The sequence below is a fragment of the Sesamum indicum genome, linkage group LG11 (genome assembly GCF_026168435.1).
Source record: "Sesamum indicum cultivar Baizhima isolate 11 linkage group LG11, ASM2616843v1, whole genome shotgun sequence".
Classification (NCBI taxonomy): domain Eukaryota; kingdom Viridiplantae; phylum Streptophyta; class Magnoliopsida; order Lamiales; family Pedaliaceae; genus Sesamum; species Sesamum indicum.
Window position 1 is genome coordinate 11,718,868 of NC_142667.1, and position 18,383 is coordinate 11,737,250.

At 34.6% G+C, this 18,383-nt stretch overlaps 3 protein-coding genes across 6 annotated transcripts; 2 read left to right on the plus strand and 1 right to left on the minus strand.

The window, feature by feature from the left end:
- Positions 1-3,957: 3,957 nt before the first annotated feature.
- LOC105173839 (GDSL lipase) lies at positions 3,958-6,571 on the minus strand. The gene is made up of 5 exons (XM_011095718.3): positions 6,305-6,571; positions 6,054-6,172; positions 5,724-5,954; positions 4,810-5,068; positions 3,958-4,420 (listed from the first exon to the last, which is right to left on the minus strand). The coding sequence occupies exons 1-5, from the start codon at positions 6,564-6,566 to the stop codon at positions 4,122-4,124; spliced, it is 1,170 nt and encodes a 389-aa protein (XP_011094020.2). The 5' UTR covers positions 6,567-6,571; the 3' UTR covers positions 3,958-4,121.
- Positions 6,572-8,228: 1,657 nt separating this feature from the next.
- Positions 8,229-13,854, plus strand: SMU2 (RED family protein). The gene is made up of 11 exons (XM_011095592.3): positions 8,229-8,416; positions 8,635-8,778; positions 8,888-8,937; positions 10,184-10,298; positions 10,680-10,728; positions 10,810-10,899; positions 11,480-11,548; positions 11,643-11,766; positions 12,171-12,523; positions 12,724-13,107; positions 13,401-13,854. Exons 1-11 carry the CDS (start codon positions 8,370-8,372, stop codon positions 13,677-13,679), a joined length of 1,704 nt encoding a protein of 567 aa, XP_011093894.1. The 5' UTR covers positions 8,229-8,369; the 3' UTR covers positions 13,680-13,854.
- A 668-nt stretch (positions 13,855-14,522) lies between these two features.
- On the plus strand, positions 14,523-18,383 carry LOC105173727 (RING/FYVE/PHD-type zinc finger family protein). 4 transcript variants are annotated; one of them, XM_088875795.1, is made up of 5 exons: positions 14,523-14,832; positions 15,330-16,228; positions 16,452-16,652; positions 17,105-17,300; positions 17,943-18,383. In XM_088875795.1, exons 2-5 carry the CDS (start codon positions 15,377-15,379, stop codon positions 18,047-18,049), a joined length of 1,356 nt encoding a protein of 451 aa, XP_088731921.1. In that variant the 5' UTR covers positions 14,523-14,832; positions 15,330-15,376; the 3' UTR covers positions 18,050-18,383. The 4 variants fall into 4 exon arrangements, with proteins under 4 accessions (XP_088731921.1, XP_011093895.1, XP_088731920.1 ...); XM_011095593.3 differs by having other exon boundaries at positions 14,525-14,832; positions 17,963-18,383; XM_088875794.1 differs by having other exon boundaries at positions 14,525-14,735; positions 17,963-18,383.

Genomic DNA, 18,383 nt, shown 5'->3' on the forward strand with positions numbered 1-18,383 from the left:
TTTTTAAACGACAATGAAATATTTATAATTATATCAAATCTTAAAAAAAATTATTGTAATTTACCCGAATATTTTTCCCCAAGTATCCACAAAATAAACAAGAAAATCAACTGAATATCCATATTACTTGGGAGATAAGATTTGGGCAAGAAAATTGAATTATTTTATGATTAGATATCAAGTTTCTTGTGACAGCTCAAAGCCTACATAATACAATCCATTTTAATTGCAGGTCTTATCAAGAATTAGTCACATAAAATTAATCAAATAATTCAGGGAAACGTGTTAATTGTTCCCATTGATAATTGACCTTCCAACTATTTTTGAAAATTCTAATCATCAAAATCAAGCAAAAATAATAATAATAATAAATAAATAAATAATTGAGGTCAAGGGCCGACCATCCATACCAGTCCTCCACGTAGTACTGTAGAAAAAAAATAGAGAAAATTCAGGTGTATTAGGTCGGACTTTATCAACTGAAAAGTTTACTTTTTTTTTTTTTTTTTAAAGTGAGTCGATAACAATTATATAATTATTTTAATTATTTGTAATTAAATATATAAATTATTAATATTAAATATATTTAATTAATTAATAATTAGTATTACAGTAAAACCAAAATTTATAATTGTGTAATTGTGAATTTGATTTTCTCTATCAAAATTGTGTTAATAAGTTATCTGTAGGTACTAATACTTCAGGGCATGCTCCAGCCCGTGGCGGCAATCAAAATCGGAACTACCCACACTTTCTTTATAATAGAAGGGTTAATTATACGTAAATTTCATCTGAAAATACGAAATTATTATTTTTTTATTTTTTAAAATTATAATTACATCCCTCCATAAATTCTCTGTTTAACATAACCTCTTTTCTTAAAGGTTCAGATGGAAAAAACTAACATTAGGAAAAAAAATTACATAAATACTCCTTTTTTTTTTTTTCTCATTTAGCATTTTCATATATATTTTGTAGTTATAAAGGAATAAATAAAATATATATATATATATATATTTCTGGAAAGATGTTAACATTATTACAATTTTCTTCTTATAAGTACAAAATTCTTATATGGGAATGAAAGAGTAGTAAAATTGAAAATTTATGTAATTTATTTTTCCTAACATTAATATTTTTCGTCCAAAGCCTAATAGAAGAAGTAAAATATAAATAGAAAATTTTTGAAGGGGGTGTAAGTATAATTTCAACATCTTTTTTTGATGAAAATATATAATTTTGTATTTTTAGATGGGATCAAAGTGTTATTAAACTAAAAAACAAAAGGAAAATTCTTAGAGAGAGAGAGGAGGGGGAGGGGGAGAGAATTGGTGGTGTTTGTTTAGGTGTGAAATAATGAAAAGCGTTGAATGATTGAGGTTTGTTTATTGTGGTAACGTCAATGAAACAAGAGATGAAGATGTGAACTTCAGCCCACGTCCAGAAACTATTGAGCAGTATATGTCGGAGGCCGACTGCATTTCCCTTTTCTTTTTTTTTTTTAAAAAAAAAAAACTTTCACGTCCAATACATTATACACACGCTCAAATTTAAATTCAAGACATTCAATAGAATATGTTGAGTCTAAATTATAATTGGATTTCTGTCTGCCTAATTTGCGATGCTTGCATTTCTCCAATGCCTTTTGTCTTATTGCCCAATTTTAGTTTAATACGACATAGAAAACATTTGGTATTTTTTTTCATTAATTATATATATATATATATATAAATAAAAGAAATCGATATCAAATAATTTTGAGTTTACTACGATTTTATGAAAATAGACCTAGAGATGCATAATCGAATAGCATATGAATATAAAAAATGTATGAGTAAGGTATGAAAACAAACATAATGTTTCGCGGCAAAAGTCTGACTTATTTTACGTAATCAGAGAAAATGCAATTTACCTGTCTGTGATACGAAAAATGAGCAAAAATCCTCTTATGAAAAATAAAATAGTAAATTACCCCTATATTTTGGAAAAAGAACCAAATTACCCCCTTATTTAAACCATTGATTGGGGGTAATTTGCTTTATTTTTTAATATACAAAAGGTAATTTGCTAATTCTCTATTTTCATAAGGGGTATTTGCTCATTTCAAATATTATAGTGGGTAAATTGCTCATGTATATTTTTTTAAGAGTAAAAGCGATGAACTATTATTTTTTAAATAAATTAATTACAATCGATTGCAACTCCTCAATTATATGATGGAATGATCTCTTTGGGCATTTGGAATATTCATATGTATCTTCCCCCAATCAGAGGGCAGAGGTGATCATATTATCAACAATATTTATAGAAAATGTCTATTACATGGGACCTAATTAAAATATTTTAGCTATCCAGAATATTATAAACTATGAGTCGTACTTGAATATGCTAATTTATAAGTAAATTATAATTAGAGATAATTAGAAAATTGCAATCCGATTAATCAGGTTGAACATTTTATGTCTTGAACTAGTAGTTTGATTCTCAAATGTAGTGTTTTATCACGAATTTTTAATACTAAAGATGGTTAATTTTTTGAAACCGATATATTTAACAATTGAATTTCAAGAACTATATACCATTGGGTTTATTTACGAAATGATTGAGAAAATTCAACGTAACGAAAACTTCTCTACTTTAACGCGAAAATGAAAATATATTTGAATTTAGTACATACATAGTTGCAATGTTTGCCAATTGATTAGTTAGCATGTGACAATTATGGTATTTTTTCTTAAAAGAATAAGGGAAATAACGAGATTTTTCGCTAAGTCAAAAAAGAACTTTCTCAAAAGTGATAGTAATAAAATAAAATATAATAATTTTTAATTATTATTCAAATATCGTGTCGAATAATGTATGAATATGTTAGTTTTCTTTCGCTTTCACTTCAATGCCATCATGGGCCAAAAACACATATTATAATATACAAGTCTAATAGTTTAGATAACAAAATATATACATTAAAAAAAGAAAATACGATCATGTAATACAAGAGACGATGAGCTTCTCTTTTAAAAATTCAGATATCACGTGACATTTTTTTTTATATTTTTTTGCCTATTAATATTTTTATATAAGGCGTAAAATACAATCAACCCATTTTAATTCTGTATTTTTTCAATTGAGTTAAGACTGGAATTAAATGGAAATCATTATACATTTTTCATGTGTCTTGCTAAGTTTGACAACATGATTAAATTAACTTACCAACACTTACCTTCAAGAGTAGGTTACCCAAAATTCCAGGTGCCACGAAAATCATATAGCATTGACACTTAACATTTATTATAGAAAATTTTACACTGACAGTGAGCTTATACTAAAATAAAAACGAAAAAATATTAAATTTAATAAATATATTAAGATCTATTTTTCTTTTGGGTTCTTCCACATAACGTGTCCCCTAGTTGGCCATTGGGCTCGAAACTAATTTCTGCTCGTGGTTCGTGGTTGTCGTTGGATCCAAGAGAGTTTCCAGACAATGGGGGTTAAAAAATAAAAATCTTCCGACTAGATAGTCAACTTGATATATGCGAATGTAATGAGACCTTACACCATTGCGCCAACCGTTCAAGTCTATCTTTAATTGCTATAGATTCTGAAAAATATAATTTAACTGACACCTAATAAATTTTCTATTGTAATCTTTGTTCTATCTTCTATTTCATTCAACATAGACAAGCGACGTGTATAAAATTATATTGAACTGCATGCAAATTTTATTGGAACTAAATAGAACAAATCCCACATGCAAAAATATTAATAGACAAAAAATCTCATTAGATAATAATAAAGAAAGAAAAAGAAAAATACGGCATTCTAAACTTTTAATCCAACAAGAAGAAGACTATCTGAGCCTGGAGGCAGTGAGCTTCTTTTTCAATAGTCCGGAGAGTTTCAATTGTTTTTTTTTTTTTTAAATTATTATTTATAGATATTTTTTGCCTATTAATATTTTTATAATGGTAAAATGCAGTTATATTCCAACAATCACAAGTCTATAGTGGTACCTTTATTTCAGTTACCACTATCTCTAGCGAAAAAACCAAAATCGAACAGATCGACGAAAAGACAAATTGACAAATAATCAGACTGATTGTCAACCATAATATATATGATCAAACTATCTCTTCGTTTTCTGTAATGATATCAACTATATCACCAATGGTTAGCTCGATCTCATGGTCGAAGAAGAGATCTTGAAGATTGTGGGGCCCGACAGATGCTTGTGGCCCGTCCCAAAGAGCTTTTGCAAACTGTTCATGAATTCTTTCAGTAGGATGAAACGAATCCCACCATACATAGTCATTGGCATTGTCGCATAACTCATAGGTTGCCACCTTCTTCGTGCCTCCACATGTGTAGACTCCTCCGTAAGGTCCTGATCCACAGCAAGCATTCACCCCTTCTTTCAAATCTGTGATCAAAACCATATAATTAAGTACTGGAACTGGAGAAATAGCACGTGGCATTTTCAATCAAAATACTAATGAAATATGATGAAGGATGAAAAGTGAGAATTTTTATAAATCATTATTGAGAATCCTATCACTAATGTGGAAAGTATATTAATACTAGTATATGGGATGAATTTTTTTTTAATATAATCACAACTGTTGATCTTTATGTCCCGATCCAATCCAATATACAAAAATAAACTTGTCCTAAAAGTCTTAGTTATTGAGTGACGGAGAGAAAATAAGGTCAAACAAATTGATTTGTGCGTCTTGTAAACGTTTATGATGTTCTTGATTGTATCTCGAACAACCAAAATGAAACGAAATCAAACAAATTATTGCTATATACCATAGTCGGAGGGATTATTGATTCGATCTTGGAGCCAGTTGTAGAAATCGGAGTTGCAATACTTGAAATCTTTGAGGAGGTAATGAAGATTGTTGAGGAGAGTCTTGAGAGCATTGTTATGTGCTAAGGCAAGTGAATTGGCTTGTTGAAAGCAGCCCCCTTCACCTGCCTTAGGATTCAGGGCTCTCATAACTGGCAGGCACCCCAAAGGACATAAACTCAGAAACCCAAATTTCCTTGCACCTTTCTCGTACAATTCCTGAACCATCACATGTTTGTTAAGATTGTTTGTCATAATCCTAAGAATTCAAATTCTAAATGCGCTATTAATTAGGGCAAAGAAAATAAAACTAAGTGCTAGCTGAATACTGGTTTCTATAAGGGAAAATCGTATTTTTGGTATCATATGTTAAGGGCTCTTTTCAATTTAATTCTATTTAATACGAATTTTTCACATTGTATCCCATAAGTTAGAAGTTTTTTCATTGTCGTCATTTGACTTTTCCATCCAATAATTAAAATGGAGAAGTCACATAAATGTTAGTCCAATAAGTGTTTGAACTAACGGTCCCGTGACTTTTCCGTTAATAATTATTGGATGGAAAAGTCACATGTGGACTAAAAATAAGAAAATTTTTAATGTATGTGATACAATATAAGAAAATCGTAACAAGAAGGAGTAAATTGAAAATGAGCTTAATTTATGAGACTAAAAATGCGAGTTTCCCATTTTACAATTATAAATTAGGCAAAATAGATAGTATACATGCCAAAACATGAAAACCAATTGGAAATTGCGCAAGTGAAGAATAAAATAGGGATTAAATGTTTCCTTTTAAAAATATTACGATATCTTGCCTGAAACTAACAATACTCTGAGCCTATCTTACAATTGTAACAAAAGGGTAACTTACTTGAATTGCTATTGTCAAGTTTCCTATGACCATCCCCACATACTGCTCAGGATGATGGAGTTCTTGCATCCTAGGACTACCAAGATAACCACCCAAGTAATCGTTGCTTCCCATACTAAAGAAGTAGACTGCATTTGATATTACTTCTTCTGCTTCCGAAGCTCCCAGTTTCTCTGCCAACCATTTCTCAACTTCTTCGAAGTACTTCAACTGTGTACTAAGGTCAATGGCCTGTCCAAAATTATTGCGAAAAATCATGTAAAAAATACGACAAAAAATCCCTCCCAGTTGAAGATATTCGGATAACCCGTGCAGGCATTTAGTACTCACCTGACCCTCATTAGTAGTAGAAAGAATTCCAGCACCACCAGACGCAAAGTTAACTCCATGACTGTAATCAGCGGATGGCTCCAAGAACGGAGGAATCAACGGCAACTTAGCATATTCCGCTGTATCAATATGTAGTAATATTTTATAAGTTCTCTAAGCTCACCAAGCACCCCCTTAAACCTTAAAGAATCACAAGTTCATGATGCAAGATTATAACATACACAACAACCGAGGATGGTAACTAATCGTACCTATGAAATCTACGATGATCCGACCGTCAGAAAACCGGCCGGTGGGATCCTTGAAGAAGCCATTCTGACCATAAGGCTTGTGATTCGCTCGATTTTCTGGGATCGTGTCGATGTAATTATTGTTACCGGGATCAACTGAGGAGTCGCCGAAGATGAAGAATGCAGTGTGCTTCTGTGCTGAAGCCACGTTTGACCTGAAACATAGGATGACAAGTGCAAAGCAAGCGGAAATGGCAACCTTGGAGGAAGAGTAGGAAAACATCGTCATCTTGGTTGAATGGTTTAGTTAGGTTTAGAAACTCCTTAAATAACGACGTAGGATTATACAAAGGGCGTTCCCACCAATGCAATGCTGCAATGTATTGCAACATAAGTTTTGTTTGGTTTTAGGTTAGGTTAGAATAAGATATGTCTGAGATAGATAGAACTTCGAAGTTTTCAGCCCCCGCGCGCGGCAGTATTTTATTGTCCGAGCATCGGCCTTCAGCCGTTGGCATGCATCCATCGTTTTCCACGACTCTCATATACTATTATCTTTTGTAAATTATTATTAAAGTTAATTGCACTTAGGCTCCTTCTAAAAATGAAATGTTAAACTTTTCCTACACAAAAATTTCAAAATTATACTTATAACCACTCAAAAAGTTCTCCATTTATACTTGATCTCTAGAATGGACGGAAATGCTAACGTAAAAAAAAAACATTAATTTTTAATTTTGCCCCCTATTTAACATTTCTATGTATATTTTTATACTTCTAAGGAGATATATTATTATATTTTGTTTCGTTATAAGTACAAAATTATTATATATACATTAAATGAGGGATAAAAATTGAAATTTATATATTTGCTAACATTGGCATTTTTAGTCCAAACTATAATGAAAGTGGGTAAGGTGTAAACAATTAATTTTTGGAGGGGGGTGTAAGTGTACTTTTGATACTTTTTTTTGAAAGAAACTGAATTGTATATTTTCAGATGGGGGCAAAGTGTAATATACCCTTATTATTATTTATGATACATTATCTCAATACTTTCAAAACATAAGTCTGATCCTTGGAAAAAATTATTAATACACGTTTTGAGGTTGTAATATTTATTTTGCATGACAATTGTCAAAGGAAAAACTCACTCAAACACTCCACTGAGCAAAAATACAACAACAATCCATTAGAGGGATATTTATAATTTTTCAAAAGATATAAATTATTTGTGTGATTGAATGTAACTTCAAAAGATGATATAATTTACTCTTATTATTATTTTGATCAATGTATTCTTGTATGACGTGCTTGATATTCGAAATAGTTGTTTGTAATAGTTGTAAATACAAGGTGAAAATAATGAAAGAAATGTTTCGATACTTTTTAGAGAACGAGGAGTATAGTCACTAATTACATTAACTTTAAAGGAGGTTATTATATTTAATTCTGATACTATATTCATATTATATTATTAGGTAATTATACTTATTTTATGATTAATTATTTTTTATAAAATGAGATTAAATGCACATTTGGGCTTAATTCAAATGAAGCAAGTAAATGGACAGCCCCAATTGTGAGTCTTGTTTAGGTTTTTCCTTTTTGTAATGTAAGCAGGGAAATTATAATTCGGATTCAACTTGATTAAATTTAAATTAATTATATAATAAAAAAATATTTATTGTATGATTGATTATAATTTTAAAAAAAATAATCAATTATGTAATAAATATATTACACTTGCTTTATAATTATTTTGATTCCGCCAGGGTTGATTCAAACCAAAATTTCTCAAACTGGTAATCGCACGCGGTTGACGTTACTCATCATTACATTGCGGTCGGGAAACATGAATCCAGGGTTTGTATTGGGCCTGAAATCTGGGCCTAGTCCTGCTTTGTTTTAGGGGCAAAAATCCAAGGGTACATATGTAAATGTTTAAAAGCGAACGGCTAAACGGCCAACCTCATCCTTCTTACTCTCGCGATTCAAGCGGCAAAATTTCCTATCTGAAAGCCCTAACCGCGAAAAATTGATCTGATTGTGTCGGAAACAATCTGTTCGGTCTACTTGTTTAGTGATGTCGACGAAGCGTAATCACAAGGAGAAAACCATCCGCCGACACCAGTACGTGTTTGTTTTTCTATTCTTTTTCTTGTTGGTGTTAATTTCAAAAGTTTCGGGAAGGGTTTGTTTCTTTGGCGTTTGTCTGATGTGCATTTGAGTTCTTTTGAAGATTTGTGATACGAAAATACGTTGTAATTGTTTATTGGAATGTAGGGAGCTGCTGTTTTTGGTTTGTGTGTATTACTATATTTTCTGAGAGTGTTGAGTGATCTTTGCAGTAAGGAGGAGAAGCAGGAAGAACCCGAGCAGCCGAAATACAGGGACCGGGCAAAAGAACGGAGAGAAGATCAAAATCCGGATTATGAGATAACTGAGTTGACGTCCTTTCATGCTGTTGCTCCCCCGGGAAATGTTGATCTCCTGTGAGATACTGCGCCATACCCATCTCTTGTTATACTTATGCATTCTCTTGGTATTTTAACATGTTTCTGTTTCTGTGTCTAATAACCATTTTCTGCTGGTGTTAAATAGGTCTGCTGATGCACACAAGTTATCTATTGAGAAGAGCAAATATCTTGGAGGTGAAAATGAGTTCTTATTTAGAATTTCTGTATTTTGATTCTAGTTATCATGCAAAGGAATCATTAGGGCAGACTAGGAAGAAGAGACTCTTTATTGACTGTTGTTAGTATCAGTGTTTCTCTTGGTTTGTCTTGGCTGTGGTTGGTAACTGCATTCATATGTATATTATCTTCCTGAGCATGTTACTCATAAGAAGGGCCAGTGCAAATCATTGCTTCCACTAAAGAACACTCAGCTCCAGCCATCCTATATTGCACAAGTGACCATTATTAGTCAGTTCTTTCTCGATCTAGTTCTCAGTTTTTCCGACCCACAATCGTGTCAAAAAGATTTTCTTAAGTCATTATATTTCTCAAATAAGCTAACCCTGCTTATTATTATCTGGGAAGCAAGTGAAAATTTTGTGGCTGAGGCATGCTTTATCCTGATGAAGCTGGTGTTGGTTTAATGAAAGTCAAGCTGCGTAGTTTCCAACTTTTCAACATGGACTTTTACCCAATTGATCCTTACTTAGTTTCAACATGGTATAGATGCTTTCTTTGTATGGCCAGGCTTGAGTCAGGCCCTTGTTGTTTTGACAAGCTTAAAATAGGTTGAGCTTGAGTCATCTCTTTGATGATCTTGCATTGGAGGGGCTTTACCCAGACAAGCTTGAGCTGCTCACTTTGGAACTTGTGAGATATCTGGGTGTATTAGTGACATGTATTAGAGTCCTTGAATACCTTGAGCATTCATGGAGTTTGCTTTCTTTACCTAGATGAGCTGGAGCCTGGCTTGTGTATTTTATGAGCTAAAAATAAGTTTAAGTTGTTTATTGGACTTGAGAAAGCTTCAATGACTTTAGAATAGCCAAGCCAACTTGGCTTGAGCTGCTCATTTTATTGTCCTGGTGCTAGAGTTTGCAAGGATTTTCTGAATGTTGTAATTGAATACGTGAGAGGTTACAGATTCTTATATCTTTGGGTCTTTATCAGGTTTCTCAAGTTTCCTTTAAATTTGAGAGTGATAAATAAAATACTAATCACTTTGTTCAAGCGGGCAACTCGTACGTGACAACATGCATTTGAAACTAATATATTGTTTTCTCCCCACAATGCCCGGGACTTGAGGCCTCATTTCCATCCATATGAAAAGTTGAAAACCCTTATCAATTTTTTTTATGAGAACTGACTGAAGATGAGTGTGAGTTTGGCTCCTCGGTTTTGCAATGGACTTCTCTTATGGTTGGCTCATTATGTCCTTCAGGTGATGTTGAGCACACACATTTGGTCAAAGGGTTGGATTATGCTTTGCTTCATAAAGTGCGAAGTGAAATAGACAAGAAGCCTGATGTTGGGGAAGAGACTGATGGAAAATCAAAGTATGTAACTCTTTTTTGATCATAAGTGTGTACAGATTTGGTTCCACGTGTTCTCAGATCTTTTCTGATTGTTGGTTTGTCTTAAGGCACCTGCTTACTCTAAATACTCGCAAACCTTTTATCATTTCTAATTATTTTGTTCTAGTAAAGTAGAAGGTGTGGCATTGAAATAAAATTATCCTTGTGCTTGAGATGGAGACCTCTTATTTGAAGGGGAAGCCTGTGTGTAAAAGCCAGGCTGACTGCAACTGATATGCCAAAGGGTTCTTAGATTTGTCAAAGGATAAAAAAGAAGCATGTTTTATGTTGGAACATGATGTAAATGATATGGGTTTGGTAATCTTCAGTTTTCTTGATGCTGAATGCCTCTTCTTTGAACAGAGGACAAAAGGATGACCAGCCAGTAACTTTTCGCACTGCATCAGCAAAGGTCTGTATTTTTTCTGAAATTTTGTGGCTGATGCATGAGAATTTTTCTCTGGAATAACTGTTATATTTCTGTCTTTTACAGTCGGTTTATCAGTGGATAGTCAAACCACAAACTGTCATCAAGACAAATGAAATGTTCCTTCCTGGACGAATGGCTTTTATATTTAACATGGTGAGATTCTCTACTTCTCCGTGTCGCGATCTTTTGTTGCTTTCTTCTGTCTAACGTGAACTCTAAAATATTTGTCTTGAATCACTTATGTATGAACTGTCATTCACTAGCAATGCTTTTGTCTATCTGCTGAAATAAAGAGGAAAATAATTGTTCTGCTAAACCTTTACATACCAGCTTAACTGTGGCCTTTTCAGTTTTTAGTTGAATTGATTGTTGATCTAGATAGGGGATAATGCTTAAATATTTTTTTAGCCCCTTCTCCCTGATGCACTATTGTTATTGATCATTCAGCCTTCTTTCTTATCATATCAGTATGTGAACCTGGTTCCTGCTACTAACTTATTTAACTTAAATAAACCTTAGAGTCATTTTGCAACTTAGATAGAATGTGCTTTTAACTTAATAAACAGTTGCTATGCATTTCTCTGGTGCTGGCTAGTTAGCACTTTTGCTTAGAATGTGCTTATAGAGACAATACGTTTGCGCTTTCAGAGCTTAAATAGTGTTCCTTGTCTTCCTGGAAAAGTTGCTGTCTGGATACGTTTGATAAAAAGAAATTATGTTGCATGTATGCCAGGAAAATGGATATTCTCATGATATTCCAACAACTGTCCACAGAAGCAAAGCTGATTGTCCTATTCCTGAGGTACTTCATTTTCTTTGTTTTCTTTCTTGTGTTATTTCTGTTGGTGCCTTTATGTTATGGTTATGAGAATTATTTATCCTTTGTTTCTTTCCAGGAAATGGTGACTGTGAGCGTTGATGGTTCAGTTTTAGATCGGATTGCTAAAATAATGTCATATCTCCGCCTTGGGTCATCAGGGAAAGTTCTGAAAAAGAAGAAGAAAGACAAAGATACAAAAGGTGCTTTTAGTAGCAAATGATTGGAAACCTTTGGTCTCAGTTCTAGTGATTCTACATGTATATTTTAGTGATGATGGTCCTCCTATTTTGCTACCGTCGGCATTTTTAGGCATTTTTTCTCTTGAAGTCCACATGATATTGATGTGCTGTTTAATCACTTAAGATAAACTAGAAGTGCATATAGAGCATGACCATGAGAAGGTTGCGTGGAATACTGACACCATTGCGTAAGCATTAGTATGACACTTCTCGTATTTGTTTCAACTTTTCTGTTTGTGACTTCATCTTGTTATGTGTTTATTGTCATATTTGATTAAGTGATATCCATTCTTATTCTCCTCTGTTGGACTTCTCATTTCCTGAACATGGTAATACCCTGTTTTAATATGGCATTTATTATACAGGAAAGATTTTGTCTGTTTCTAATGGATATGAAGAGGATGAGAGGATATTGAAATCTGATTCTATAAAGAATCAAACTGTACGGGAAACCCTACCACCACCTCCCCCACTTCCCAAACAGAATCTTCCTGATCCAAAAGAGAAGCGGGAATCAACTGGTGTTAGGAAAGAAGAGGAGGATATTTTTGTTGGTGAAGGGATAGACTATGCTATTCCAAGTAAAGATATGAGCCAAAGCCCAATTTCAGAGGACATGGAAGAATCTCCTCGAAATAAAGATAAGAATTCCTACTTTGCTGAACCTGCATATGGCCCAGTTCCACCAGCTGAGATGTCTCATGGTTGGCAACAATCGGTGAGTGGATATTTGATTTGGCTTTCGACATAAATGATTTACTCCATTAGATCAGGTTTTCTTTACTTTATTCTTGATTCTTCTTTGTTTTCTATTAACAATTCATCTTACCACTCCATACTTTAAGCTCCCATCACATTTCATCAAGACACCTGAATTTCATTGTTCCACATTTGTTTAATGATATCTTCTTCTTTCAGAATGGGTATGATGCTTTGCAAGCACAAGCATTGGCTGGCAGCTACCAGGGAGAGTGGCAGAACTACCAATATGCTGAACAGCTGGCTTACCCTGAGCAATATCTCCAGCAAGACATTCAAAGCTATGATATGCAAGCTGGTTCAAACGTCCTGCAGGACCCACGCTTTATGACTCAAGAAGAGAAGGATAGGGGCTTAGGATCTGTGTTTAAGAGGGATGATCAGCGGCTTCAACAACTGAGGGAGAAGGATGCTCGGGAGAAAGACCCTAATTTTATATCTGAGAGTTACTCTGAATGCTATCCTGGTTACCAAGAATATAACCGTGAGATTGTTGACAGTGATGACGAAGATGACTTATCCAAAATGGACATGGGTGGACGGGTGAGTATCTCTATGTTATTTCCCACACTGATGAAAATAAGCAAATGCCGACAGAGTTGTAATACTACTGAATGCAATAGGAGTGAAACTGGTAGTAAATATAGCTTTTCTTAAGTTTCAATCAGTTCAATGAGCAGTTTCACTTGCCATGATGACTTGTTCAACTACTGCCTAAGATCCCTTGACCGACAACAAACATTCGAAAGATTACAGATGAACATTGTAGATTACAATGTAAATTTTTTCTGTATTACTATGGGCTAACAAAAGGTTGACATCTAACTTTTCGACAGGCAAAGGGCCGCCTTCATCGTTGGGACTTTGAGACGGAAGAGGAATGGGCTACGTACAATGAGCAGAAGGAAGCAATGCCAAAAGCTGCATTTCAGTTTGGTGTCAAGATGCAAGATGGTCGGAAGACCCGCAAACAGAACAGAGAACAGAAACTCACCAACGACCTGCACAAGATAAACAAAATACTCGCCAGGAAAAAGGCCGAGAACGGTGAGAAAAACGATGAGAGCAGGATGCATGACGATGAATCACATCCTGGAAAGAAGCTAAGGATATGATGATTCAACTTAATCTTCCTGTGATATGAACTGTTACCTATCCTCCTACAACGCTCCAGTTCTGTTTGAAGTTAACCCTCATTGGCCATGATGTGATTTGTTTATCTTCGGAGGTTTGTAATTGATTTTGGAATTCTGGATAAGGGATATGAATAAATGATGACTTTGCAGGCTACGATCCATGGTCCAGGTTGCTTGAAATGCAGCCTTGTCTATTCCCCTGGTTCTTGCCGAACGATGGAGCCAATTATTATGTACGCCATTTAACCAAAGCACTCAATATTTATGAACGACCTCACTACACTTTGATTGGGTTCAGCAACAAATTCTTGACAACCATTTTAAGCTACACAACCATTTAGGGGTGTTGTAAATAAAAAAAAGAAAAACCATTTAGGGGTGTTATCCATACATCAGTAAAAAAATTGTAAAAAATGTTAAAAGTTAATAAATACTAACGTTTGAAGTGTTTGAAAACAAGTGCGTAAAGCGAAAAAAATAAACAAAAAAAGTTGGGAGTTGGGATGTTTGAAACAATTCAAGGCTAAACAGTGAAATGTGTAAATCAATACCACATGCAAACAGATGTCACTTCATGTATTACATTCATTTTTGTACAAGTATAAAAATATATGTTAAAATATTAAATGAGGGACAAATTGAATATTTATGTAATTTTTTTTTTGTTAGAACGAAAAGGTGTAAAAAAAGAATTCTTAGAAGGGTGTAAATATAAAAATTAAGAAAAGTTTAATTTCGTATTTTTTAATTGTAATTAAGCCTAACTTATGATAAGCCTAAATAAGATAAAGCTATCATTTTTTTTATAAATAGCGAAATTGAGGGTCGCGGAAACGAACAAAAAGCGTGTCGTTTCAGCTAAAAACGGAGCCTTTTCGTGCAACTCCTCCTCTTCACAAACGCATGCATCATCAAAGCCTCCGCTGAAATACCAAATCGCAAAAATAAGGGTTAATTCGATCACGGCGGATTCTCTGCAATCCTTCAGTTGCTTCATCTAAAATTGTAATTGGATTCCTGATTTTTCTCTTATTGGTAAATTTTCCAGTTGTTTCCTTTTGATTTGTCGTATTAGCACCGCTGCCCTAGATCACAAACCTTGCTGTTATACGTATTCATTTCTGTGCCACGGGTACGTAATTTTGTGTTTTACGGTTTTTAGTTTTATGATTGTTTCTTTTTTGTTGAGTAACAGAATATTGAAGTATTGTTACATTTGGGTTTGTTTGTTGATATGCGCCCTTGTGAATTTTCTTAGTTGAGGTGATTTAAGTATGCACCTTTTGTTTTAAGCTATATTTAGGTTAAAATTGTCCCTTGTAGCTTCATAGCTTGGTAATTTTGTCCTAATTACAATTGTTTGCTGTTTCTTTCGCTTTTGTTTAGTCTGATTATTGGTTGGTTTATATTATGTAGTATCAGATTCCTTGTTTGCGTTATCTACCTCCAATAGGTTATAGTTCTACCTCATTTTATTTCATAAGAATAATAAGTGGTGTTTATGTGGTTTTGCTTTAGTTATTTCTTTCTGTTCATTTATAGGTGTTACATTAGTGTCTCAACATGCTTTTCATGTGGTTAAATTTATCCAGGTCTGTATACTTTCTTATATCTGTTTGCTTTATCCAGGTGTTCCTTTTTTTGTTAGCTTTGTTGTTATTAAGTGGGCATGATCTATGGCTGCATCAGACGGTAAAGTTTCCTATGCATCTCTTTCCAATTTGGAAAAGGAGAATAGCAAGTTTACCTATGTGGATGACTTTGATGACACTGTGTGGACTGTGCAAGAAAGCCAGAACTCAGATACATTGAATAGAAAAATATCATATCCGTTTCCCATTGATTCTGAAGATTTTATGGATGGAGGGTATGACTCGGGTGAGGATCAGTACACGCCTGTACCACAAAATGGCCCACCTGAGGTGAACTTGAGAAATGTAATGAATGGAATATTTGCTATAGTGACTGGGCGAAATAAAGGTCAATCAGGCGTTGGTAGTCTTCCCCAACTGCCAAGCTCAAATGTTTCATTCCTTGGATCTGCAAAGAATGGAGAGACCTTCTTGCATTCTTCAGTTTACATACCAAGTGCTCCTCCACTTCTGGAGCCGAATGCTTCGAATTATAATGCTTACAAAGAGGTGCTGGAAGCTGAACCACCAGAGTGGCTTCCAGACAGTTCAACGACAGTTTGCATGCAGTGCAATGCTCCCTTTACAGCTTTGACTCGTGGCAGACACCATTGCCGCTTTTGTGGTGGTATTTTTTGTAGGGTGTGCTCGAAAGGCCGGTGTCTATTACCTTCCAGGTTTAGGGAGAGGAATCCACAGAGGGTGTGTGACACCTGCTACGATAGGCTTGACCCACTGCAAGGTGTATTGATCAATACCATCAGCAATGCTGCCCAAGCTGCAAAGCATGATGTGATGGATTGGACTTGTTCAAGAGGCTGGTTGAATCTTCCTGTGGGTTTGTCTATGGAGCATGAGATATACAAGTCAGCCAGTACATTGAGGAGCTATTGCCAGGTCGAACACTGATTCTTTTATTTAATTGCTCTCTTGATTACAAAACAACCTTGATTTGTTGTATTTCTAGACAAATGGTCTCAAATTATGTGCAGAACTTGTAAAAGAATTTGTTCAGTGAGTCCTCACTATTTTGGCCGTTGTTGATGAATGAAACTTATCGTTGTTAAATGAAATCGAGTTTAATCTGTACAAGTTAAAATTTAAATATTATTGTGCTCAGGTGGCTAGGATGAACCCTGAGAAGTCCATCCCTGCTGCTGTTTTGAAAGGAGCCAGAGGTTTAGCAATCTTGACAGTTGCTAAAGCTGGGGCGCTACTCGCCTACAAACTTGGAACTGGCTTGGTTGTTGCCCGAAGATCAGATGGGTCATGGTCTGCACCATCTGCAATACTCTCTGTTGGTTTAGGATGGGGTGCTCAGGTATGTGATGTGTTGTGTCATTTATTCTTTTGGTTTGTGGTTGGTGTAGACTGTAGAACTTGTAAACCAGGAACTATGACCAATCTTCTAGCCAGTTTTGAGTTTCCCCAGTTTTTGCTGAAATATCTAGAATGACAGATTTTTTGTGCTTCTCAAACTATGTATATTGTACTGCATGTAAAGCAAAGGCAGAAAAGAAGTAGAGGTAGAAGACTTGTTTTCTTATTTTTGGTAATTGGACTTAAAGACTTGTTTTCTTATTTTTGGTAATTGGACTTACTTTAACTTTTAATGTTATCTAGTGGAATTTGTGTCAATATCTGTACTTTTGTGTTTGATATGCTACAAGTTTATTTTTTCCTCGAGTAGCAATTGTTCATCTAGTATCATATGAGACAAGGCTTCTGCTTTAAACTGAAAGGTTTTCCTAATTTGGTGTTTTCTAATCTCAGGTTGGGGGTGAGCTCATGGATTTCATAATTGTGCTTCATGATATCAAAGCTGTGAAAACATTTTGTAGTCGCATGCACTTTTCTCTTGGTGCTGGTTGCAGTGCTGCTGCTGGACCAATTGGGAGAGTTGTAGAGGCAGATCTGAGAGCTGGAGAAAAAGGTTCTGGCATGTGCTACACTTACAGTTGCAGTAAAGGTATGATGTATGATAATATGCTTATGCATCCTTGGAACAACTTTGTTTTGAGATTGTCGGTATTTTAGTTTGTAGTTCGTTCATGAACAATCTGAAAGCTACGATGTCGATACATTTTGGCTTACATGTTTGTTGCTTTGAGACATGTAAAAATATCAACACACGAAATAAAATGGATACATGTCCAACACATTTGATGAGAAGCCAGATGTGTGACACAGATGAGCATGTTGAAAGTTTGATTTTTAGATGACAATCAGAATTTACATTGTAATAAACACTTGCATCATTGGATGTTGTAGTTTACTTGTTCTTCCTTTTCCCAAAAAGGGTAACTGGCGTTTTCAAATTCAGATTATTTTGTGTTACAGTTATGGCTTCTCATACATAAACTTGATCATACATTTTTTGACAGACAGTGGTGAGCCATTTGTTGTTCTGTTACTGGTCTGTGTTGGGTCGTTTCCATGTCAATTCCTTCCCAATGTAGCATAGGCTTAAAGTAATGACCTTTTGTCTCATTCAAAGAAGGTATACCAGGAAGGGTTGGATGGAAGCAATTTTTAGCAGTGAATTTGTAAATTTCACATTCACACCCAGGTTATTTGAAGGAGGACACTAATTAAATGCTTAATGGAATAGTTTTCATTTGGATGGTCCAGGTGCTTTTGTTGGGGTCTCATTGGAGGGCAACATTGTTGCCACAAGAATGGATACAAATCTGCGTTTCTATGGTGATCCATACCTAACTACAGCTGATATCCTGCTTGGGACTGTAGACAGACCGAAGGCTGCTGAACCATTGTATGCCGCACTCAGAGACCTGTACTCCAAATGGCGATGCTAGTTCGGGCAGGCTCTTTATAAGCGTTGAAGTTTCCTGATAAGATGCTCCTCACAACTCGGGTAATATAGTGCTCTGCCAGGATGCCTGTTTGCCGTTGGAAAATGCAATATATTTGGATCACAGGGGTGGATAAAGTATGTTAAACTTGTTTATATATATATATATATGCGTATTTATGACTTCCATTTCATTCATGTATATATTGACTGATTTCTTTGTTCATATGATTTTCTTTA